The sequence below is a fragment of the Hemiscyllium ocellatum genome, chromosome 39 (genome assembly GCF_020745735.1).
Source record: "Hemiscyllium ocellatum isolate sHemOce1 chromosome 39, sHemOce1.pat.X.cur, whole genome shotgun sequence".
Lineage (NCBI taxonomy): Eukaryota > Metazoa > Chordata > Chondrichthyes > Orectolobiformes > Hemiscylliidae > Hemiscyllium > Hemiscyllium ocellatum.
The window spans coordinates 39,598,947-39,622,362 of NC_083439.1; the positions used below are offsets into that span (position 1 = coordinate 39,598,947).

The window sequence follows — 23,416 nt, forward strand, 5'->3', positions numbered from 1 at the left end:
AAGGAGTTTAGTTCAGTTATGGGGAGGTGGTTTAAGCCAGCGGCTCAGGCTATTGCTCTAGAACTTGGGTTCAAATCCTATCATAGCAACTCCGTGCAATTTAAATTGGCCTAATTAATAGTGATGAACATATTGTCATCTCGTTATCTCTCATTCTTACCAGTCTGTTTGGTGTATATGTGACTCCAGATTATCCTGCAAGCATTTTTCTGGTCTGACTTTCTCTCAGTGCTTTCTGAAAAACATCACAACTCAAGAGGATGAGTATAGCAACCAGATACTGTAATTGCCAGAACCCCATAAACAAGCTTTTTTAAAAAAAAGACACTCAAAGCTGCTAACCAAAAAGGAGAAGTTTGTAAGTAGGAACACTAATGATTAATCTTATGCTTCAGTTGCGGTGGCTACTTTTACACATCCTCTTAGTTAACTGGGCACATTATAAATCTAGATTTACCTTTTCCAGTAAGCTTTGGGTGACCATAACTCCCTGTTTTCCAGGGACAGTTCCAGGACAAAGGACTATATCATCAGGCAAACCATATCCCTGGAAGAGTGTCTGAATATTAAAATGAGGACTTTTAATTTCTCAGTCAGGATATGCCTAAGCTTAAATGTAGGACATTACAGAATGTACAGTGCAAGTTGCTTTGGATAAAGGTGACTGTTAAATGAATGAATTAGAGAGAAATGTCCAGTGTGTTTCCGTTGTTATTGCTATTTGCTATAACATTGATTTGGAAAAGGTTTTGTGATTTACACATGAAAGAAGTGAAACTATCACCGTATTCTAACAGATGAAAGGCTTAACAGACAATCGATTTTTCAATGTATAATTTCAGTTACATCACACTGTAAATTTTTGCTATAAATTCTGTTACGATTGAGCCCTCCATTATCACCTGATGAAGGACCGTCGCTTCGAAAACTAGTGTGCTTCCAATTAAACCTATACAGTCAAACAAAATTTTTTTTTAGATTACTTACAGTGTAGAAACAGGCCCTTTCGGCCCAACAAGTCCACACCGACCCGCCGAAGTGCAACCCACCCATACCCCTACATTTACCCCTTACCTAACACTATTGGCAATTTAGCATGGCCAATTCACCTGACCTGCACATCTTTGGACTGTGGGAGGAAACCGGAGCACCCGGAGGAAACCCACGCAGACACGGGGAGAATGTGCAAACTCCACACAGTCAGTCGCCTGAGTCAGGAATTGAACCCGGGTCTCTGGTGCTGTGAGGCAGCAGTGCTAACCACCGTGCCACCTGTTGGACTATAACCTGGTGTTGTGTGATTTTTAACTTTGCTATAACATTGTTCGGCATGGTTGTAGTTGTCAGACACAATGCTCACTTAACATTGAACACACACACACAAGATTCAAGGTACAGTGTCATGTTGAAGAGGTGTTGCCAACGAGTGTCATTGCAGCTCTCACAATCAACTTTAAAGGGGTTTTTCAAATACCCCCAAAATTGAAATATCTGTATCATGATCATGATATCAGCAATTTCCACGTTAAGCGAGACAGGTCATTTATACAAGAATATGATAGCACTGTTATCTAAAACTGTGTTTACAGCTTGGCCATGCACATGCTGTGGGATCAATTTTTATTCCTGCAAATAATTCCGGTTAGGCTGAATAAACAGTGAGCAAAAAACTGACAGTTCTGTTCAGTGTCATTGGATTATTTACATGCGCACCACATTAATGCCAGGCAATGACCATCTCCAATATGAAACAATCTAACTGCCACCCCTTGACATTCAATGGTGCTAACATTGCTGAATCCCCCTCTAACAACATCCTGTGGGTTGCCATTGACCGTAAATTCAACTGGACTAGCCATATTAACACAACAACTACAAGAAAAAGTCAGAGGCTAGGAATACTCTGGCAGGTAACACTCCTCTTGACTCCCCAAAGCTTGCATGCTATTTATAAGGTACAAGTCAGGAGTGTGATAGAAAGCTCCCCATTGGCCTGAATGGGTGTACCTCCAATTACTCATGAAGCTTAACATCATTCAGGCCTGCTTGGTGGGCACCCTATCCACAAATATTCATTCCCTCCACTACTGATGCTCATTGGCAGCAGAGTGTGCTATCTACAAGATGCACTGCAGACATTCATCAAAGATTCTTCCAAATGCACGACCACTTCAATCTAGAAGGACAAAGGGCAGCAGGAAAATGGAACACCATCACCTACAAATTAATTTCCAAGGCACTCACTATCCTGACTTGGAAATATATCGCTAGTCCTTCACAATTGCTAGGTCAAAATCTTGGAATTCTCTCCCTAGAGGAATTGTGAGTAAATATACAGCATGCGAACTGCAGTGATTCAAGGGCAGCCAGGGATGCACAGCCAGCTAGCAATGCCCAATGTTCCATGAATAAAAAATGAATTGTCTTGAGTGCACTGCAATACTGCGGTATCACAGTTGTGGAAATCTTGTATGCATCTGTTTCAAGTTTGTATGTCACTGCTGAAATGTAGACTGCTGCATGATTGCTGTGCTGTGCTATATATGTCTGTTTTCAGTCCTTGCAACTTTGTGTTGTTGGATTGGATTCTAAAAGTTTGGGCGCATGAGTAGACTTTAACTATATCTTTCAAGTCAGTTACTTAATGCAAGGATTTTCAACCTGTTCATTCTAGAGTTTACATACTTTGGTCTGAATGTCTGTCCCATGTTACTTGACCCGAATGGGAAATGGTTCCTGAACTTGCTTTATTGCATAAGGTGATGAAGGTGTAGTGGTAATACTATTGGGTGAGCAATTATTAGAGGATGGCACAGTGGCTCAGTGGTTAGCACCACAGTCTCACAGCGCCAGAGACCAGGCTCGATTCCAGCCTCGGGTGACAGTGTGGAGTTTGCACATTCTCCCTGTGTCTGTGTGGGTTTCTTCCGGGTGCTCTGGTTTCCTCCCACAATCCAAAGATATGCAGGTCAGGTGGATTGGCCATGCTAAATTACCCATATGTGCATTAATAAGAGTGAAATTGGTCTGGATCAGTTACTGTTTGGAGGGTCAGTGTGCACTTGTTGGTCAAATGACCTGTTTCCACACTGTAGGGAATCTAATCTAATCTAGACACCTTGACTAATACTCTGGAGACATGGATTTGAAATTCAACCAAAATCATCAGGAATAAAAATTACCTAGGCTAATGGGAACTGTGTAACCAAGATTGATTGTTATAAAAATCCAACTGGTTCATTCATGTCCTTTAGGAAAGGAAATCTGCCATCCTTAGCTGGTCTGGGTGATGTAACTTCAGATCCACAGTGATTGGTTGACTTTTAGCTGCTTTCTGAGCAATTAAGGGTGGGCAATAAATGCTGGCTTAGCCAGCAATGTACACATCTCATCCCATATCCAGCCTGTTTGCTGGATATTCACATAAGGAGGCAGGGTGAGTGCAGAAATTCCTCCAGAAACAATGACAGGAGCAAGCTTAGGAGGGACAAAATAACTAATTGATATTTGTATTTTTATTAGGGAATAAATGTTGGAGAAGACTCTCACAAAGAACATTAGACACTGTGCAACGAATTGAGATCATATCCTGAAGTCAGGAAAGCAGATATTGCTGAGATGTACTGGGATGTGGGTCATGAGGATGGTCAAGAAGACAACATGGCACCAGGAACAGGTAAAATGGAAACATTAGCAAATAAATGAATATATTTATATAACTAGTATGTGTGTTTTATAACTATTTCAAGATTAATATTAACAAATTAATACTAGTGGCAATAAATGTCCACTGCTTATTGTTTTGTAGTTTTAGCATCAATTGGCTTCTGTTTCCATGAAAAGAAAATAGTTCTGTGACTTATCGACTTGTGTAGTGCGGTGCTCCCTCAGTACTATCAGAGGGTCAGTAATGTCAGAGTTGGGGAGCAGGGCAATGAGAGTGCTGCACTATCAAGGATGGAGCCAGGACTGAGTGAGCCCTGTACTGTTGGGAATGCCCAAGTTGCAATCTCCTTGTTAACATTAACATTAATTAATTTGTAGCAGTGGTGGGTTGTGTTCTGTCCCAGTACGCAGTGCAACTGTGAAGAGGAATTCAAACTTTGTTGTTGTCTAACCTCTGATTTTGTTCATGTACAAAATTTAGTCAATGGCCGTTCTGAGCCCAGGATTGTGTGACCGTTGCTGTGTCTCTTTGCCTCGACAGATGCTGTAGAAACACCAGATAGATATCAGGATGAAACCTGATACTAGCATTGATATCACTATGTTCAACTTTGCAGTTTTTAGTATCAGCAACAACCGAATCTTTCAAATCAATTGGATTGGTAGGACCCTCACTTTATCTTCAGAAAACAACTTTATGAACAAAACAAGAACAAAAATAGCTGGGAAGGAAATAATGGAGAGAAATAGCGTTAATGTTTCAGGCCAATGAGGTTGCAAATGACATAGCTTACAGCTATTAAAGCTGGATAAATTAAAATTGGAAATATCCATTTTTAAGGTCATCTAAGTGTGATGCCCATTCATTTAGATAGAAAGAGCAATGATAAGTATGATAGATAACTGTCCAGGGAAGGTCAAGTCAAAGACTGGAGGTCATGGAAACTTGGGGGTAAGACTCTTAGAAAACCATTCAGAGGTCTGGTTGGAACTTAATACCATTGCATTTTTTCTGTTCAGTCTCGTCCACAGGATTTTGAACCATCTGCACTTTGATTGTTAAATGATTGGTTACTATTTCCTATGTTTCCTTGTGAGTTTTTTTTTAGGCGTAATCAGAGTTGAGCTCAAACAAGACTTGAACTTTTCTAACTAACTGGTTTTATTCAAGCTAATATTGAAAGTACAACAGGTTTTACAGATACATTCACCCACCTGTTTCATTCAGCAACATAACTTAGTACTCAGACCTTCCATTCTTCAGGTGAGACCCCCGCCGTGCTGCATGCATTCTTGTGGTCTGACTTTCCTTCACTTTAAAATAGCTGCTCTTATTTTATTTCTGGTAGCCCCTCAATGTGAAATACAACTGAGTAAATCCCATTGTAACATATAGAGTCTTTTAATGTGGGGGCTGCCGCGCTGCAGCCATTATATGGTTCCAGCTGACCAGAAAACACTCTTGCTGTAGGTGCATCAAAAGGATTGTCTGTTTTGGCCACATTATGAACTCATTCATAGCCATTAACTGACAAGAGTGTGACCCAAACCTGAAGCTTCTTAGTCCAGAGGCAGGGCCACTACTGGTACACCACAAAATCTCCTGCTTCTTCACTCTTTTCATTCCAGTTGACAAAACAAGTTTTTCCAATCACTTTCCATTCTTCTTCTCCCTTGATTAGCATTTAGTGTTATGACAGTTTCCTCCAGACCTTTCCAGATGGTTTATGTCATGCATATGTCTCATCAATATCCCCAAAATGCCTTAACAATTCTTCATACTTTTATGTACTGATCAACTTGGGCATTCAGTCAACATTTAACGAGTTGCTGGGATTTCTGAATGCATTGGATGGGACAATGTGAACAGATTATGTGAGCTCTTGGTGAGCTGCAGTCCATTTAGTGGAGTTTTACCCACAATGCCATTAGGGAGGGAGTTCAAAGATTTTGATGTATCAACACTGATGGAACAGCAATAAATGTTCAAGTCTGGATAGGGTGTGCTTCTTCAAGATAAATGACTTTTCAAAAGAAGGTACTTAGATGTTAGTTAAACTAAGGGAGGACAAGATACCATGAACTGATGGGTTATGCCCATGGATGCTGTGGGAAATGGTTAAAATATTATTTGATCACTGGGGCCACTCACCTCCCAATCTTTTCATAGCCTTGGTCCAACACGGGCAAAAGAGATCAAAACCTGCAGTGTGTACCATTTACAAGGTGCACTGCAATAATTCATCAAGGTATCTCAACAGTAACTTCCAAACATTAGACTTCTGCCACCTGGAAGGACAAATGCAGCAGACACTTGGGAACATAACCATGTATCTGCAAATTCTCCTCCAAGCCTCACACCATCATGACTTTGAAATATATCGCTGTTCCTTCGTTGCCACTGTGTCAACATCCTGGAACTATGGGGGTATCTGCACAACATTAGTGGTTCAAGAAGACAGCCCTTCACCACCTTCCCAAGGAAAGGTCCATGTAGTAAGATTTTCTGGCCAATCAGAGGCTGGAAGCTCTTGTGTTCAGTGGTGCCTTGGAGAAAGCTGTTGGCACTGGTGCAAGAGCAGTCAGGTTCACAAGGATTCAGAACAAATGTAAGTGATTTGGGTATCGTAGTAGAGTGGGGAGGAATGTTCTCAAGTTGGGGTCTGTGGTGAGGGGTATCGGAAGCAGACTGTAACTGCTGAAACCGCATCCTGTCTAATGTCCAGCCCCTTAATCAGGTGCTGATTGACCTTTGATTGCAGTGTCAAAAAGAGAGGCTGATCTTAACCCATATAATCACAGGCCAGTTCATTTAACATCTATTCAACACATTTTCCACAAAGAAAGATCATGCTTGACAAGTCTGAAAGTTCTCTGGTAGTTCTGAGAAGTGCAGATATTGTGTTGGTGGATTTCTGGAAACTTCTAGAACTCCTATGGTAGCTGTGGAGAAAGTTAAAGGCTATAGAATTAAGGAGGTAGTGGGAAATACATAAATGAAAAACAAAAGTAGCAGTTAAGAGCCGCTTTTTCTAGTGTTTGGAAGTGAGTAATGGTGTTCTGTTCTGGCACAACTTCTGTTGACTATACTTTTGATTTCTAGCTAGTTCTGTCAGCATGTTACACAAATGGAGTCAAGTAAAGCTTGTAGGAAAAAGTGAGGACTGCTGATGCTGGAGATCAGAGTTGAGTGTGTGGTGCTGGGAAAGCATAGCAGGTCAGTCAGCATGTGAGCAGCAGGATAATCAACGTTTCAGGCATAATTCCTGATGAAGGGCTTACGCCTGAACGTCGATTCTCCTGCTTCTTGGATGCTGCCTGACCTACTGTGCTTTTCCAGCGCTACACTCTCGATTCAAGTAGAGCTCGTGCCAGAAAGCATTGAAGTGATCCTTTGCATAAACGGAGCTAATTACAACTCCCTGACCTTCACTGTAGTCATGGAGAGGGATAAGAACAGATGATATGGGAAATTATTTAATTGGGGAGGGGGAATTACAATGCTATTAGGCAGGAAATGTGGAGCATAAATTGGGAGTAGATATTCTCAGGAAAATGCAGGACAGAAATGTGGAGGTTGCTGCAAGTGCTAGATAGGATTGTCTCACTGAGGCAAGAAAGGGATGGTAGGGTGAAGGAACCTTGGATGACAAGAGATGTGGAACATCTAGTCAAGAGGAAGAAGGAAGCTTACTTAAGGTTGAGGAAACAAGGATCAGACAGGGCTCTAGAGGGTAGCCAAGAAAGAATAATCGACTTAGGAGAATGAGAAGGGGGCATGAAAAAACCTTGGTGGGTAGGATTAAGGAAAACCCCTAAGGCATTCTACACTTATGTGAGGAACAAGAGGATGGCCAGAGTGAGGATAGGGCTGATCAGGGAAAGTGGAGGGAACTTCTGCCTGGAGTTGAAGGAGGTAGGGGAGGCCCTTAATGAGGACTTTGCTTCATATTCACTCATGAGAGGGACCTTGTTGTTTGTGAGGGTGACATGAAATAGGCTGATATACTTGAACAGGTTGATGTTAAGGAGAAAGATGTGCTGGAAATTTTGAAAAACATGATAGATAAGTCCCCGCTCCAGACAGGCTAAACCCAGGTTTCTACAGGAAGCAAGGGAAGAGATTGCTGTGCCTTTGGTGATAATCTTTGTGTCTTCACTGTCCACTGGAGTAGTATCAGATAACTGGAGTGTGTCAGGAAAGGGAATAGGATAACCCTGGGAATTACAGACTAGTCAGTCTTACATTAGTGATGGGCAAGTTATTGGAGAGGGTTCTGAGGAACAGGATTTATGATCATTTGGAAAAGCAGAGTTTGATTAGGGATAGTCAGCATGGCAGGGCATGCCTACATAAGCCTTATTGAATTCCTTTTGGATGTGAGAAAACACATTGATGAAGGTAGAACAGTGGATGTGGTGTGTATGGATTTTAGCATAGCATTTGATAAGGTTTCCCATGGTAGGCTCATTCAGAAAGTAGGGTGGCAGGGAATACAGGGAAATATGGCTGTCTGGATACAGAATTGGCTGGTCCATAGAAGACAGAGGGTGGTAGTCAATGGTAAATATTCAGGCTGGGGCGCGGTGACCAGTGGTGTGCCACAGTGTTCTGTGCTGGGACCTCTGTCTTTTGTCATTTTATAAATGAGGAAGTGGAAGGATGTGTTAGTAAGTTTGCTGATGACACAAAGGTTAGTGAAGTTATGGAGGGCTGTTGAAGGTTGCAACGGGACATTGACAGGATACAGAGCTAGGCTGAGAAGTGGCAGATGGAGTTCAACCTGGAAAAGTGTGAAGTGATTCATTTTGGAAGATCAAATTTGAATGCAGATTACACGGTTAAAGGCAGGATTCTTAGCAGTGTGGAGGAGCAGAGGGACCTTGGGATCCATGTCCATAGATCTCTCAAAGTTGCTACACAAGTTGATAGGGTTGTTAAGAAGGTGTATGGTGTATTGGCTTTCATTAGCAGCAGGATTGAGTTTAAGAGGCACAAGGTTATGCTGCAGCTCTATAAAGCCATGGTTAGACCACACTTGGAATATTACGTCCAGTTCAGGTTGCCTCATTACAGGAAGGATGTGGAAGCTTTAGAGAGGGTGTAGAGGAGATTTACCAGGATGCTGAGGGAGCTAGGGCTTTTCTCATTGGAATGAAGTATGAGAGGTGACTTGATAGAGGAGTACAAGATGATGAGAGGCATAGATAGAATGGATACGCGGTGGTGGAGGGGGGGGGGGGGGGGGGGGGGTGGTGAGAAACACATAATTTTATGGTGATTGGAGGAAGGTTTAGGGGAGATGTCAGTAGATGTCAGTGGTAGATTCTTTCCACAAAGAGTGGTGGGTGTGTGAAATACACTATCGACAGTGTTAGTAGAGTCAGATACATTACGGACATTTAAGTGGCACTTGGATGGACACATGAATAATAGTAAACTGAAGGGTATGTACATTAGTTTGATCTTAGAGTAGGATCAAAGGTTAGCACAATGTCGAACTCCGAAGAGCTTGTGTACTGTGTTGTACTGTTCCATGTATAAGTAAATTGATAAATCAAAACAGAAATTTCTGAAAAACCTCAGTAGAATTTTTCCGAAGAAGGGTCACTGGACTTGAAACGTTAACTCTGCTTTCTCTCTACAGTTCTTTTGTTATTTTTGTTCATTGACGAACCAGTTATGTTTTCCTAACAAGCCATAGAGCATGGAAACTGGCCCTTTGGTCCAACTTGTCCATGCCGACCAAGTTTCCCAAACTAGGCTAGTCTCATTTGCTCATTTGGCCCGTATCCCTCTAAAATCTTTCATAATCATGTACCTAAAAAACATCTTTTAAATATTGTAGCTGTACCGGAATCTACCATTTCCTCTGCCAGTTCATTCCACATATGCATCACCCTATGTGTGAAAAAACTGCCCTCTATTTTCCCATTGTTCTGCCTTGGCTATGTCCTCCACTTGTCTTACATAATCACCAAAAGTCAACAGCATACAGTCAGTTTCATCTATCATTCATTTCCACTGCTTCACTCTTCTACATTTTCACTTGAGAATGTAACTTTTGAAAAAGTTTGCAATTTACATATGAAAAAACTGAAACCAACATGATCATTTTAACAGATGAGAGACTTAACAAACAATCCAGGTCGTTTTCAATATATAATTTCAGTTACATCACACTGTAAGCCTTTGCAATAAATTCTGTTTCTTACAATTTTATACTCCACAGCCACCTGATGAAGGAGCAGCGCTCCAAAAACTAGTGCTTCCAATTAAACCTGTTGGACTATAACCTGGTGTTGTGTGATTTTTAACCTTTTCCATGAATCTTTCTCTCCAGAAAGAACATCTCTACTTGCAGTCTGATCTAATGTAGTAACCAAAATAAATCTTTTTCTCCTTGATGTTTTGCACTATTCTTTTCTCTCCAGTCATTTCTCGCACTTCTCCACTAGTCTTGTCTGTGTCGGATATACAGAATATCCTAAATGTCTGCACTTCAAATGCAATAGCTTATCAATAGTCTGAGATTCAGAGATACAAGGTAACTTTATTCGAAGTTAACATGTTTTTCATTGTAACAGCATTGTATCTTAATTCACTTTCGATCTCACAATCATGCATCCCATTGTCTGAGATAATCTATTCAAGGTGTGTGAATCCGTTTTTGTTTTGGGATTTGTCCACTTACGTCTAGGGTGAAATTTCTGCTTATCATCATCGTCTTGGTCTTTGTCACAATCACACTGAATCTATGTTCCTTGTTTTCATTTTGTTACATTTCCCTGCAGCGCTGCTTCTGTTTCTTCGGTCAGTGCAGGGATAGTTATTCCCAAAATAATTAAGACAAGTTGCCAAGTTCAGGCTACATAACAATCCTATGATGAAGCAGGAAGCTGCAAAGTTACGTGGGACTCCAACCCAGAAACACACCCAACCAGTCTGCGTTGGTGTTTAATGTTGATATGAGCAGGATTCTAATGAATGTTCTCATCCTGTTTCCCTTTTCGTTAGCTGGATATCTCTCGTTTCTAAATGTTGACATGGTTACTGTTTCAATCACCAACTCCTCGAAAATAGTTTTCTTGTTCTTATTCGGTGAGGAGCGTCCAGGAGACACAGTGTGATGCTTAGTAGATTTAGAGAGGTGGCTATACTGCAGGTTCAGTCAGATAGGTGGGTGACTGTCAGGAGATATAGAAAGGTAGTTCAGGAGTCTCCTGTGGCTGTTTGTTATCTATGTCAACAATTTGGACAATGCATGATTAGTAAGTTTGCAGATGACACTAAAATAGGTGGTATTGTGGGCAGTGAGGAAGGTTGTCAGAAATTGCAGCAGAACCTTGATCAGCTGGTGAAGGCGGCTGAGAAATGGCAAATGAAGTTTAATATTTTGGAAAGTCAAATCAAGGTAGGAGTTTCATGGTGAATGGTAGGGCCTTGAGGAGTGTAGTGGAACAGAGGACTCAGGTGCATTTGACTTTCCAAAATGTAAGAATCACACTTATTTATATTACGATTCTCTGAAAGTGGATTCACAGGTAGTCAGGGCAGGGAAGAATGCTATTGGCACACTGGCCTTCATCAGTCAGGGCATTGCATATACAAGTTGGGAAGTTATGTTGCAGTTATACAGAATGTTGGTGAGGCTGCACTTGAAGTATTGTGTTCAGTTTTGGCTATCTTGTTATAGTAAGGATGTTATTAAACTGGAAAGAGTGCAAAAGAAATTTACAAGAATATTGCCAGGACACAAGGGTTTGAGTTATAGGGAGAGGTTAGACAAGCTAGGATTTTTTTCTTCAGAGTGTAGGAGACTGAAGGGGGAGTCCTTATAGAGGTGTATGACATCATGAGAGGCATGGATAGGGTGAATAGTCTTTTTCCCAGGGTTGGGGAATAGAGGATGAGAGGGAATCAGTTTAAGGTTAGAGGGGAAAGAATAAAGTAACCTAAGGGGCAACTTTTTTTTTTGACACAGACTATACATATTGGAATGAGCTGCCAGTGGAAGTGGTTGAGACAAGTACATTAACAATATTTAAAAGGCATTTGAACAAATACATGGACAGGAAAGATTTAGAAGGATATGGGCCAAGTGCAGGGAAAAGGGGCTAACGTGGGTGGGCATTTTGGTTGGCATGGACCAGTTTGGGTTGAAGGGCCTGTCTCCGTGCTGTAAGACCCTATGACTCCTGTAGTTCATTCAGAAGACTCCCTCAGACCAACTTAATCAATACTAACCTTGCCACTATCTCAGAAGACATCTATGCTTTAGGATCCAGTTCCTGTGACAGAAATTGCATCATTCAGACCTGTTTGACGAGTTTTCTCCCAGAAGGGAGTTTTACTTTTGGCCAGTGGGAATTTCATTACAACACAAGTATATTTGAAAATGTGTGTGTATCATATAGAATTAGCATAGAATCCCTACAGTCTGGAAGCAGGCCATTACACCCAGAGTCTGCACCGACCCTCCGAAGAGCATCCCACCGAGACTGCCTTCCCTATCCTATCCCCATAACCCCACGTTTTCCGTGGCTAATCAACCTATTCTACAGAGCCGTGGACACTATAGGCAATTTAGCAAAGCCAATCTACCTAACCTGCACATCTTTAGACTGTGGGAGGAAACCAGAGCACCTGGAGGAAACTCATTCGGACACTGGGAGAATGTGCAACTCCACACAGCCAGTCCCCCGAGACTGTGAGGCAGCAGTGCTAACCTGTGAGCCACTGTTCTGCCACAGGTTGTACATGTTCAAACTTGTGTTACGACACAAGGTAAACTCACCTCCTTAGTTTAAAACCAGCCACACAGAAAATATTTATCCCGTGCAGTAATGTGTAAAAATTCGAGGGGCCAAGAATGATTTAAAGTAAAAATTAACAACTTTATTTCTTGAAGTATAACAGAGCTAACAACTATGTACAAGTCCTTCCTCTAACTTTTTACCTTCCCTTCTACCATACTAGTCCGATAAAACTCCCAATTAAGATTTACAAAACAACGCTTCTTATTTCAAAACCAGGCAGCTTGTCTTCGGATCTTCCTGTGTCGTCTTTTCTCCTTGTTAGGAATTTCTGTGTCATAGGTTACTGATCGAAAAGGTACTTTTGAGAGATATTTTTCAAGTATCTGTTACATGCTAGGACTTGGCAGTTCTCCCCTCAACTGTTCAATTTCCCCCGGTCTTATACCCCAGAACATCGGCTTGTGTCATTGGCTTTTAAGACAGTCTTAAAGGTACATTCACATCTTCATAAGACTTGGATTTGGCAGACTGCCTCTCAGACTGCTGTTTGTGTAAATAGGAGCTCACCCAAGATCAGATTTTGAACAGCCACAAGTCTCATCTTAAATTGTGTTTCCTCTCCTGACACACAACTGTGGAACCAGATGGAAATGAAGAAGAATGGCCGTTGAGGTTATTTAATCCTTCATATGTAGACCAGCTGTTTTAAGGAACTATCTAGTTTTTTCCGGTCTCCTCTTTCCAATTGCCCTTCAAAATGTGTATCCAGTTCTCCCTTGGAAAGTTCAATTATACTGTACGTGCTTCCATTGTCTTTTCAGGCAATGCCTTTTGCTGAGAAACCGCTTCTCTTTGTCTCTTCTAGTTCTTTTTAAAATTGTCTTAAATTTCTGTCCTTTGGCTGCTTCCTGTCCTCTCACAGACAACAGTTTCTCTTAATTTGTTCTAACCATAATTCTTATTCTTGTGTTTCAGTACTAGTTTTGTTCATGGGTTGGGATTGAACTAAAATCTTCAAAAAAGAACCTTTTGAAAAAGATGCCTGAACAGGACAGAGTGAAATTTTAAAAAGCAATTCACATTTCCAAAGGAGGGTTTCTCTCTTCCAAATCTTAAATTAAAATATGACTGAACATTGGAAACTATAACTGTAACAGGAACTCAATTACTTCCTGAAATGCCTTTTAGAAATGGCCTCTCAACCATTGTACTAAAAATTCCTTGTCACACTAACAGATGCCCTTTGATAAAGTCCTATCTCTCAAAGCTTTTGGTTTTATTTCCTGTTATTGGGAAACTTTTTTAAAAAGGCAAGAGAGTAATTTGGTTTTCCAAAAAAGGATTGGAGGAGAAAGTTGTTATCAGCAATTGAAATGAAACAATGCGAAGTAACTGTGTATGTGACAGTTGCCGCAATAGCAAGATTGCTATTCAGGATCCCTGAATAGAGCAGAAATTTGTTTGATCGGATTGTACATCAGAAGTTTAGTTATCAGCTGAGTGTCCATTAATGTGAGTGCACAGACAGATGACTGGTCAGTGCTCTCCCAAAGATCCTCCGAACCTTGCTGTGTGTGACTGGTGATGTTGGTAGAGCAGGGTCTGTTCAACACAGTTTGAAGGCAGTAAATAAATGGACAGTGGCCAAAGATTGTCTACTGGTGCACTCTGGGATAGAAATGCATCACCTTACAACTGTGCCTCCTGGCTTGCCCTTGCCATGTAACCCATACTCCTGCAAGCTTACAGCCGATTAAATAAAGTCACAGAACTAACAAGACTGCTATATGCAAGCACATAGCATAGCGTGTTGGTGCTAAGTGTTAAAAAGCTATATACAGGCACAGCTTCTAACAGGAATGTTCAGACATACTGAAAGCTGCAAAAAATTATAGACAGGAAGCCATAAAAGAGGAACAACGAATCATCCAGAGCTGAAAGCACAGGGTAACAAATGATGTCTGTGAATTTTCATCTCCTGGTATTGATCAAAGTGAAAGATGATATGAAACAGAACTGCAGTGTTTCCATTTAAAACTGAGATTGCAACAAATATATTTAATGCTTTAGTCATTGTGGCATCCCTGATATTGTGATGAGGGACAATAGCTCTCAGTTACTCTCAGAAGAATTCAGCTACTTCATAAAGGTTTGTAAAATTCAACACCAGACATCATCTCCACTCTATCCCCAGTCAAATGGAAAGGCTGAAGTAACAGTGAAAATTATCAAAGGATTCATAAAGAAATTGAGCAAATCATGCACAAAGGCATATGAGGCAATCCAAGAGAGAAGAAACATACCAACTGAAGGCACGGAAAGTAGTCTAGTACAAAGACTCGTGTCACATCACACACAAAACTATTCTTCCAGTTATAATAATTCACATCTAACACACTGGATGGGATCACCAAGGATTGGGTACAATGCTGATTTTACACCCGGTTCAACTTTCCACTGATATTAATTTTTGGCATTTATATAAATACAACATTGACCTGAGCCTGTAAATTTCCTACCTGGTGAATGACATTAATATTCCTCCTTGGCTTTTTGCAAACTGTTCCACCTACTGAGAATTCCCCTTCCTGTTTCTCAAATATTATTAAGACCAAGATTCACTGGCATTCTCACTGAGCTTTCTCATGGGGCAATGTGGAAGAGAACCATCCGTGATGCATGGGGCTCCAATGCAAAGACACAGCTTGACTCTAGTGAGGAGAAGGATGAAAGGTGGGGGTACAAAGCTGGGAAGAGAGTCAGGAACTTCAGTGAAGAATCAATTTATTTACACCTTTTTATATCAGTCCTTTATTGGGGGGAGGGAGGGGCTGCAAAAAGAGATCAGGACTGAGATGAGGAATGTTTTGGAGGGTTGAGACATTGGAACACCTTGCACAGAGAGCTGTGGGACAGAGAACTAGTGTATATTTAAAGCTGAGATAGGTTTATTTTTGATCAGTGGGAAAATCAAGAGTTAAAGGAAAGGGGTTGCAAAGTGGACAAAAGGAATGCCAGTCAACTATGATCCTATTGAACTGGCAGCACAGGCTTGAGGGGCCAAATGGCCAACTCTTATTACTGTTTCTTGTGCTGTCTATAGAGTGCAAGGGCCCAGCAACAGGATCAAAATACTGGTGCTTTAACATGGAGCATGTGGGGAAAAGTATGAGTTGACAAAAGATGTAAGGGTGGCAACAGCATTCATTGGTAAGATAGTAGGTAAGTGAGTTGATCTGTGAGAGAATGACATTCACATTGGGTCAGTTTTTCTATTGGAGATGACGTGAGAAGGGGAAATAATTAAGTTAGGTCTGGAGAGAAACTTGCCGCTTTGTTATCACCTCAACAATTAAGTGTAAGTTGAGAAGATCCAGGGGTAACTTTTCTAACTCATGAACAATTAAGGTCCTTAAGAGGTCAATAAAAGGCCACGTAAGGGTCTCCACTCACCATTCCCTGAATGCAAGAAGGGTGGCAAGTTTCCAAACTGGGGCTTGAAAGTTGTCATTTGGAGGCACAGGTGGCTCCTTTTTGTTCCTGCTCAACATATTTCCTCAAATCGCTTTCATTGTATTTCTGTCTGTTATAAGCTGAAGCTACTCACTAAGTCCACATGGGAATTTCATGCAGAGCAGTTGTAAAATAAGGGGTCACATGCAGCCAGTGGACTCCCCTTCCAGCCATGAGCACCAGTTGCCTGTCTGGTATTTAGACAGAAGGTGAAATCTCAAACTAACTTTGGCTGTCACATTCAAAATGTTTTCTTTTCAATGAATGAGGTGGGGTAGATTTCTCTGGGTCATAACCTGAATGCAAAGGTTTAAAAATCAAGGAATAGATGAAATTCGAAGGGAACATTGCCCCGTAGGAAATAGACCTCATTCCAGATTATGACTGTTTATCCCACATTCTGAACTCTGCCAGAAACTTTGAAATGCACAAGGGATCAGTGCTGGGTCCACTGTTGTTTGTCACTTATATAAAAGATTTGGATTAGAATTTAGGAAGCACAGTTAGTAAGTTTGGGGATTACACTAAAATTGGTGGTAGGGTAGACAGTGAAGAAAATTACTTTAAGATCACAAAGGGATCTTGATCAATTGGACAAATGGGCTGAGGAGTGGCAGATTGAGTTTAATTTGGATAAATGCAAGGTGTTGCATTATAATAAGGCAAACAAGTGTAAGACTTGCACTGTTAATGGCCTCATGGAGTGTTATCAAAGAGAGAAACCTCGGGTTCAGGTACATAGTTCTTTGAGAGTTGAGGATTCCTGATGAAGGGCTTATGCCCGAAACGTTGAATTTCCTGTTCCTTGGATGCTGCCTGACCTGCTGCGCTTTAACCAGCAACATATTTTCAGCTCTGATCTCCAGCATCTGCAGACCTCACTTTTTACTCTTGGATTTATTATTGTCACATACTGAGATACAGTGAAAAGTATTGTTTTGCGCACTAACCAGAAAAATCATGTCTTACATTGGTACTTCAGGGTAATAGAACAGAATACAGAATATTGTGTTACAGCTTCAGATAAGGTGCAGAGAAAGATCAACTCCACTATATGAGGGGTCCCTTCCTAAGTCTGATAACACTTGGGAAGAAGTTGTTCTTAAATCCGTTGGTACATTGTTTTCAAACTTGTATCTTCTGCCCAATGGAAGAAGATGAAGAGACTAATCAGGTTGGGAGTGGTCTTTGATTACATTGGTTGCTTTCCTGAGGCAGAGTAAGAGTAGACAGGGTCAGTGTTAGGAAGGTTGGTTTTCATGATGAACTGGGAATTCACACCTGTCTAATTTCTTGCAGTCTTGGGCAGATCAGTTTCCACACCAAGCTGTGATTCATTGGGATAGGATGCTTTCTATGGTGCAGCTATCAAAATTGGGAAGAGTAATTGAGATCATGCATTTCCTTAGCCTTCTGAGAAAGCAAAGGCATTGGTGTGCTTTCTTATCTGTAGTGTCGACATGGATAGAGCAGGCTAGATCGTTCGTGATATTTACTTCTAGGAACTTGAAACTTTCAACGACCTCCACCTCAGCACCATTGATACTGGCAGGGATGTGTCCTCCACTCAACTTCCTGAAGTTGATGACCGACTCCTTCGTTTTACTTACTATAAGGGAGAGATAATTTAGTGGCATGGTATAAAGAAATAATCTGTCTCTTTACTGTACTGTATTGTCATTGTTTGAGATTTTACCCACTACAGTGTCATCAGCAAATTTGTAAATAAAGTTAGAGCTGAATTTGGACATACAGTCTTGTGTAGATAAGGAGTATAGAAAGAGGCTGAGTACGTAGCCTTGCAGGACACTAGTGTTGAGCATTATTGTAGAGGAGGTGTCTATCCTTAGTGATTGTGGTCTATAGATCCAGTTGAAGAGAGAAAAGCAGAGTCCTAGGTCTCTGACTTTGGTTGGAATTATGGTGTTGAAAGCTAAAGACAATAAATAGGAGCCTGATGTCGATGTCCTTGTTATCCAGATGTTTCAAGGGTGAGTATAGGACCAGGGAGATGGCATCTGCTGTGGACTTTTTACAACACTTGACAGATTGTAGTGGATCAGGGCAATCTAGGAGGCTGGAAGAAGATGATTGGTATGCTTGACTTCATTGCTCAGACCATTGAGATGTCATGTTGGGATGTCATGTTGCCATTGTACAGGACGTTGGTGACGAAGGGCATTATTAAATTGGAAAGGGTACAGAAAAGATTTACATGGATGTTGCCAGGACTGGAGGGTTTAAGTTATAGGGAGAGATTGAATAGGCTGGGACTTTTTTCACTGTAGCATAGCAGGTTGAAGGGTAACCTTAGAAGTTTACAAAATCATGAGGGGTTGAGATAAGGTAAATAGCAAAGCTGTTTATCTACATGGATTTTACCAAGGCTTTCAACAGGATCCCTCATGGTAGGCTCATCCAGAAGATTCAAATGCATGGGATCCACAGTGACTTGGCTGCTTTGATTCAAAATTAGCTTGCCCACAGAAGGCAGGTGGGTGTTTTTCTGGCTGGAGGTCCATGACCAGTGGTGTTTTGTAGAGATTCATACTAGGACCTCTGCTGTTAATGATATATATAAGTGACTTGGATGAAAATGTAGATGTGTGGCTTAGTAAGTTTGCAGACGTGCAAAGATGGATAGTGGATAGTATTGAAGGTTGTCAAAGGATACAACAGGATATAGATCAGTTGCAGATATGGGGTGGAGAATTGGCAGTTGGGGTTTAATCCAAGTAAGTGTGAGGTGCTGCACTTTGGAAGATCAAATGTTAAGGAAAAGTATAGAGTTAGTAGCAGGCCCCTGAACAGCATTGATGTCTTGGGGAGTCTTGGGGTTCAAGTCCATAGCTCCCTGAAAGTGGCCATGCAAGTAGATAGGGTGGTTAAAAAAAGACGTATGGCATGCTTGCTGTTATTGGTCAGAGAGTTGAACACAAGAATCAGGGTGTCATGTTGCAGCTTTATAATACTTTGGTTAGGCCACACTTAGAATTATATTCAGTTCTGGTTGCCACGTTAGAGGGAGGATGTAAAGGGTGCAGAAGAGGTTTACCTGGATGCTTCCTGGTAATAAAGCTAATGAGCTTATTATGAGCTAATAAGGAGAGGCTAGAAAACTCGGGTTGTTTTCTCCGAAGTGACAGAGGCTGAAGGAAGACTTGATAGAAGCCTATTAAAATAATGAGATGCACAGATAGAAATGACTGTCAGAATCTTTTTTCCCAGAATTGATGTGTCTAATTATAGCGGGCATGCATTTAAGGTGGGGTGGGGGGGGGGTGGCAAATTCAAAGGAGATGTGAGGAGCAAGTTTTTTTTTAAACACAGGGACTGGCAGGAGTCTGGAACGCACTGCCAGAGGTGATGGTAGTGGCAGTGGATACGATAGGGGCAGTTAAGAGATTTTAGGTAAGCACATGAATACGTGAGATATGGACCAAGGACAGGCAGAACAGATTAGTTTAATTTGGTGTCATGATTGGCACAACGTCTTGGGCCAAAGGGCCTGTTTCTGTGCTGTACTGTTCTGTATTCTGTCTTTTCCCGATGGTATGGCAGTTCAAAACAAGAAGGTGACAAGAGAAAGATTTTAAAAAGGACCTGAGGGGCAACTTTGTCACCCAGAGGGTAGTTCCTATGTGGAATGAAATGCCAGACAAAGTTGTAGATGCAGTTACAGTGATAACATTTAAAAGACATTTTGACAAGTACACGAATAGGAAAGGCTCAGGGGGAAATGGGCCAAATGCAGGCAAGTGGAACTAGTTTAATTTTGGAAACTTGATCTTTGTTAAATAAAAGCACAACGGTCTTCCAGCACCTTGCCTGTGGCTGTTGCTGATACAAATATCTCTGCTAGGGGCCCCAGCTTTCCACAATGTCTTGGGCTACATTTGATCAGGTCCTAGAGATTTAACTACCTTTACCCTTTGTAAGACCTCTAGCACCACCTCTTCTGTATTGTGAACTGTTTTCAAGACATCAATATTTATTTCACCGAGTTCACTAGCTTCCATGTTTTTCTCCACACTCAATACTGTTGCAGAGTATTTGTTTAGTTTCTCTCCCATCTCCTGTAGTTCCACGGTAATTCTTCAATGTTACTTTGTTCTCTGCCATGTTCTGCCTGCCTTTTCTATTTAACTTACTCCCTGTACTTTCAAACTACCCTTAGCCTTCCCTACTACTGCTTAGGATCCCCATCTCCCTCCTTACTAGTTCCCCTTTAGGCCAGATGCAACCCATCTCTTTTGTACAGGTCACTTCTGCCCCAGAAGCGATCCCAATGATCCAAAAATCCAAATCCTTGCTTCCGCACCATCTCCTCAGCCACTCATTAATCTGCTCTATCTTCCTACTCCTAATATCAGTAGCATGTGGCACTGGGACTAATCCAGAGAGATTATTGCCCTCAAAGTCCTCCTTTTTGATATCCTTCCCACTTTGCAGAACTATGGGCGGCAAGGTGGCACAGTGGTTAGCACTGCTGCCTCACAGCGCCAGGGACCTGGGTTCAATTCCCGCCTCAGGCGACTGACTGTGTGGAGTTTGCACATTCTCCCCGTGTCTGCGTGGGTTTCCTCCGGGTGCTCCGGTTTCCTCCTACAGTCCAAAGATGTGCGCGGTCAGGTGAATTGGCCATGCTAAATTGCCCGTAGTGTTAGGTAAGGGGTATATGTAGGGGTATGGGTGGGTTGCGCTTCGGCGGGTCGGTGTGGACTTGTTGGGCCGAAGGGCCTGTTTCCACACTGTAAGTAATCTAAAAAAAAATCTAAAAAAAAAACTCATTCCTTTCTCTACCTATCTCATTGGTACGAATGTGTGCAATGACCTCCAACTGCTCACTCTCCCATTTGAGAAATTGCTGCAACCGCTCTGAGACGACCTTGACCCAGGGATGTAACACAACATCCCGAAGTCTCGCTCATGGCTGCAGAATCACTTGTCTGTGTCCCTGACTGGACATTCCCTGTAACAATTCCTCATTTGAACTGCGACATACACCGCTTAACAGAAGATCCAGCCATAGTTTCCAAGACCTGGCTGCCGTTGCTGTTTTCTTCTAAGAAGCTATTCCACACATTCCCATAACAATATCACAAAAGGTTTATTTGTTTGAGAGGGATAGCCACAGGGCACTACCTTTCTACCTCTCCCAACAGTCAGCCATCCACCTGACCATACCTATGGTGGGACCACCTCTCAAAAGCTACTATCCATCGCACTCCATACCTCCTAACTTCATCTTAGTGACTTTAAATACCTCTGTAGCTGATCCAAACAGTCTGAACTATTCCTTGATCTCTACATCTGACAGGAGGAGAATACTGACTGCTATCCTTGCCCTTTAAAAAGTAGCTAACGTACACTTACTTAAAGCATCTATATAAGCTCAAATTCAACATTTGCACAATCTTCCTACTGACACCCTGTGCAGGGAGAACATAATGCCTATATTTTATACTATAAGGTCTACAAGATGTTCTAAGTATAACCTTTAAAAGGCCTGCCTCCCCTTGCCCACCTTCTTTAGATTTTAAGCATGCAAAAAAGTTCTTAAATTCACCTAGAATCATCGTCTGATGCAAGTTATGTGGAGGAGACTGTTTCAGTTGCTAAGTGTTGGAATTAAGTTAAATATCACTACTAAAATGATCCCTTTCTGGAGACCTTGACAACTGTGTGGAACAGGTTACTATACTAAACTCCATGCCTCCCCATCTATCCTTTCCTCCCTAATTTTTGTTTTAGGCTAGTGGTGAGTTTAACCTAAGGGTCACTATGCCTCAAGTGAGGGGCAAAATTGAGAAGCTGCATGTATCAGAAACCAAATGCACTACATTTACTCACTAACAGAAGCTTCTAAACTTGCAACCTCTACCACCTAGAAGGCCAAAGGAAGCAGATGCATTGGAACGTCGCCACCCAAAAGACTCCCTCTGAGCCACACACCATCCTAACATGGAATTATATTGCTATTCTGGAGTGAAATCCTGGAATGCTGTCCATAGTTGCATTATGGATGTCATCACTCCCAAGAAGTGCATGACTTTCAAGAAGGCAACTCACCACTGCTCCTTCAGGGCAATTAGGGATAGGCAGTAACTGCTGGTCTAGCTAGCAATGCCCACTTCACATGAACAAGTAAGAACTTGGGTGAATTGAATTAAGATACAGCTCTGCCATGATCTAATGGAAGTCAGCAGCCTCCTGACTTCCTATATAGGCTGTGGTTGTGTATTGAGGAGTCTTCCACTAGCACCAATTCTGATCGTCCCCACTATTGCCTGGGCACCTGTCAAAACAATTAACAATTATTGTTTATAGATTAGTTCATGAATTCATTAACATTGATATAAAAGAATATATTTGGAATCTCAAGATGTTCTTACATGGGACTACCAAATGCACACACCATTGGGGTAAGTATCGGTAAATGATCACAGCTGGGCAGTCCATGCTCTCACTCTGGTGCATGGACAGTATAAGACTCCAGTATGGGGAATAGAAAACATGATGAACCAATGTAAGGGATGGGCAGTGTAAAGCTGCAGTGTGTTGGGGGAGAGGAAGCATGAGGCTCTGGTGTGAAGGTAGGTAGTATGAGGCCCTAACATAAGAGAGGAGGGGCAGTATGAAGCTCCTAATGGGAGTGCGGGGGAATGGGCATTGAGAGGTCCCATGGTAAGTGGGGAGGTTGGACAACGTGAGGCCCCACTGTCTCAAATTACCAGATTAAGTGCTTTCAGTGTTGGTTGAGGGATAAATATTGACCAGCACATCATGGATATTTCTTCAAAATAGTGTAGCAGTATTTTTCACATCCAGATGACGAGATTGACAACACCTGGTCTGGTCTGGTGCTCAAGTCTCTGGAGTAGGTGTTTTAATGAGAATCTTCTACCTCTGCAAAAACTAGGCCATGGCTAATACCTAACACTGTGGATACAGCAATGAGAATGTTTGGCATTGTCAGTTTGACAAGTTTGTGGCAGTAACAAAAACATAAATTGCTGGAAAAACTCAGCAGATTTGGCAGCGTGTATGGACAGAAAGCAGTGTTAACATTTCGGGTCCAGTGACCCTTCAGAAGTTTGTGGTAATTATAGTTCTTTGCTTGTAATTTAATTTAGATGATATGCTATCTGATACAAGGGAGTCTAATACACTTGGTGATTAATGTGCACATTGAGATTATTTCAGCAATCTCTCAAAAGTGAAGCACAGTATCCAGTTATCTTTAGCCCTGATTACAGTTACCATTATTCGGAAGGAATTTGGTAAAACTATTCCTAGGTATATTTTAAGGTAAGGAGATACAAGGAAAACTTGTGGTTGGGAATCTGAAACTTACTGTCTATAAAGATGGTCAGGACAGAAACCTGCATCATATTTTAGTAGCATTTAGATGTGCACTTATGATACTTAGGCATGAAAATCTATGAGCGAAATGCTGGAAAATGGGATTAGAATA

The 23,416-nt window shown here is 41.6% G+C and overlaps 1 protein-coding gene across 1 annotated transcript in view; it reads left to right on the forward strand.

Annotated features, from left to right (window-relative positions):
- The window catches only part of lrrk1 (leucine-rich repeat kinase 1), a 242,398-nt gene that overhangs the window by 21,127 nt on the left and 197,855 nt on the right, over positions 1 to 23,416 (forward strand). Inside the window, exon 2 of the mRNA XM_060853361.1 lies at positions 3,523 to 3,676. Within this exon, the coding sequence (XP_060709344.1) occupies positions 3,619 to 3,676 (58 nt within the window). The 5' untranslated portion in view covers positions 3,523 to 3,618. The remainder of the gene's footprint in view (positions 1 to 3,522; positions 3,677 to 23,416) is intronic.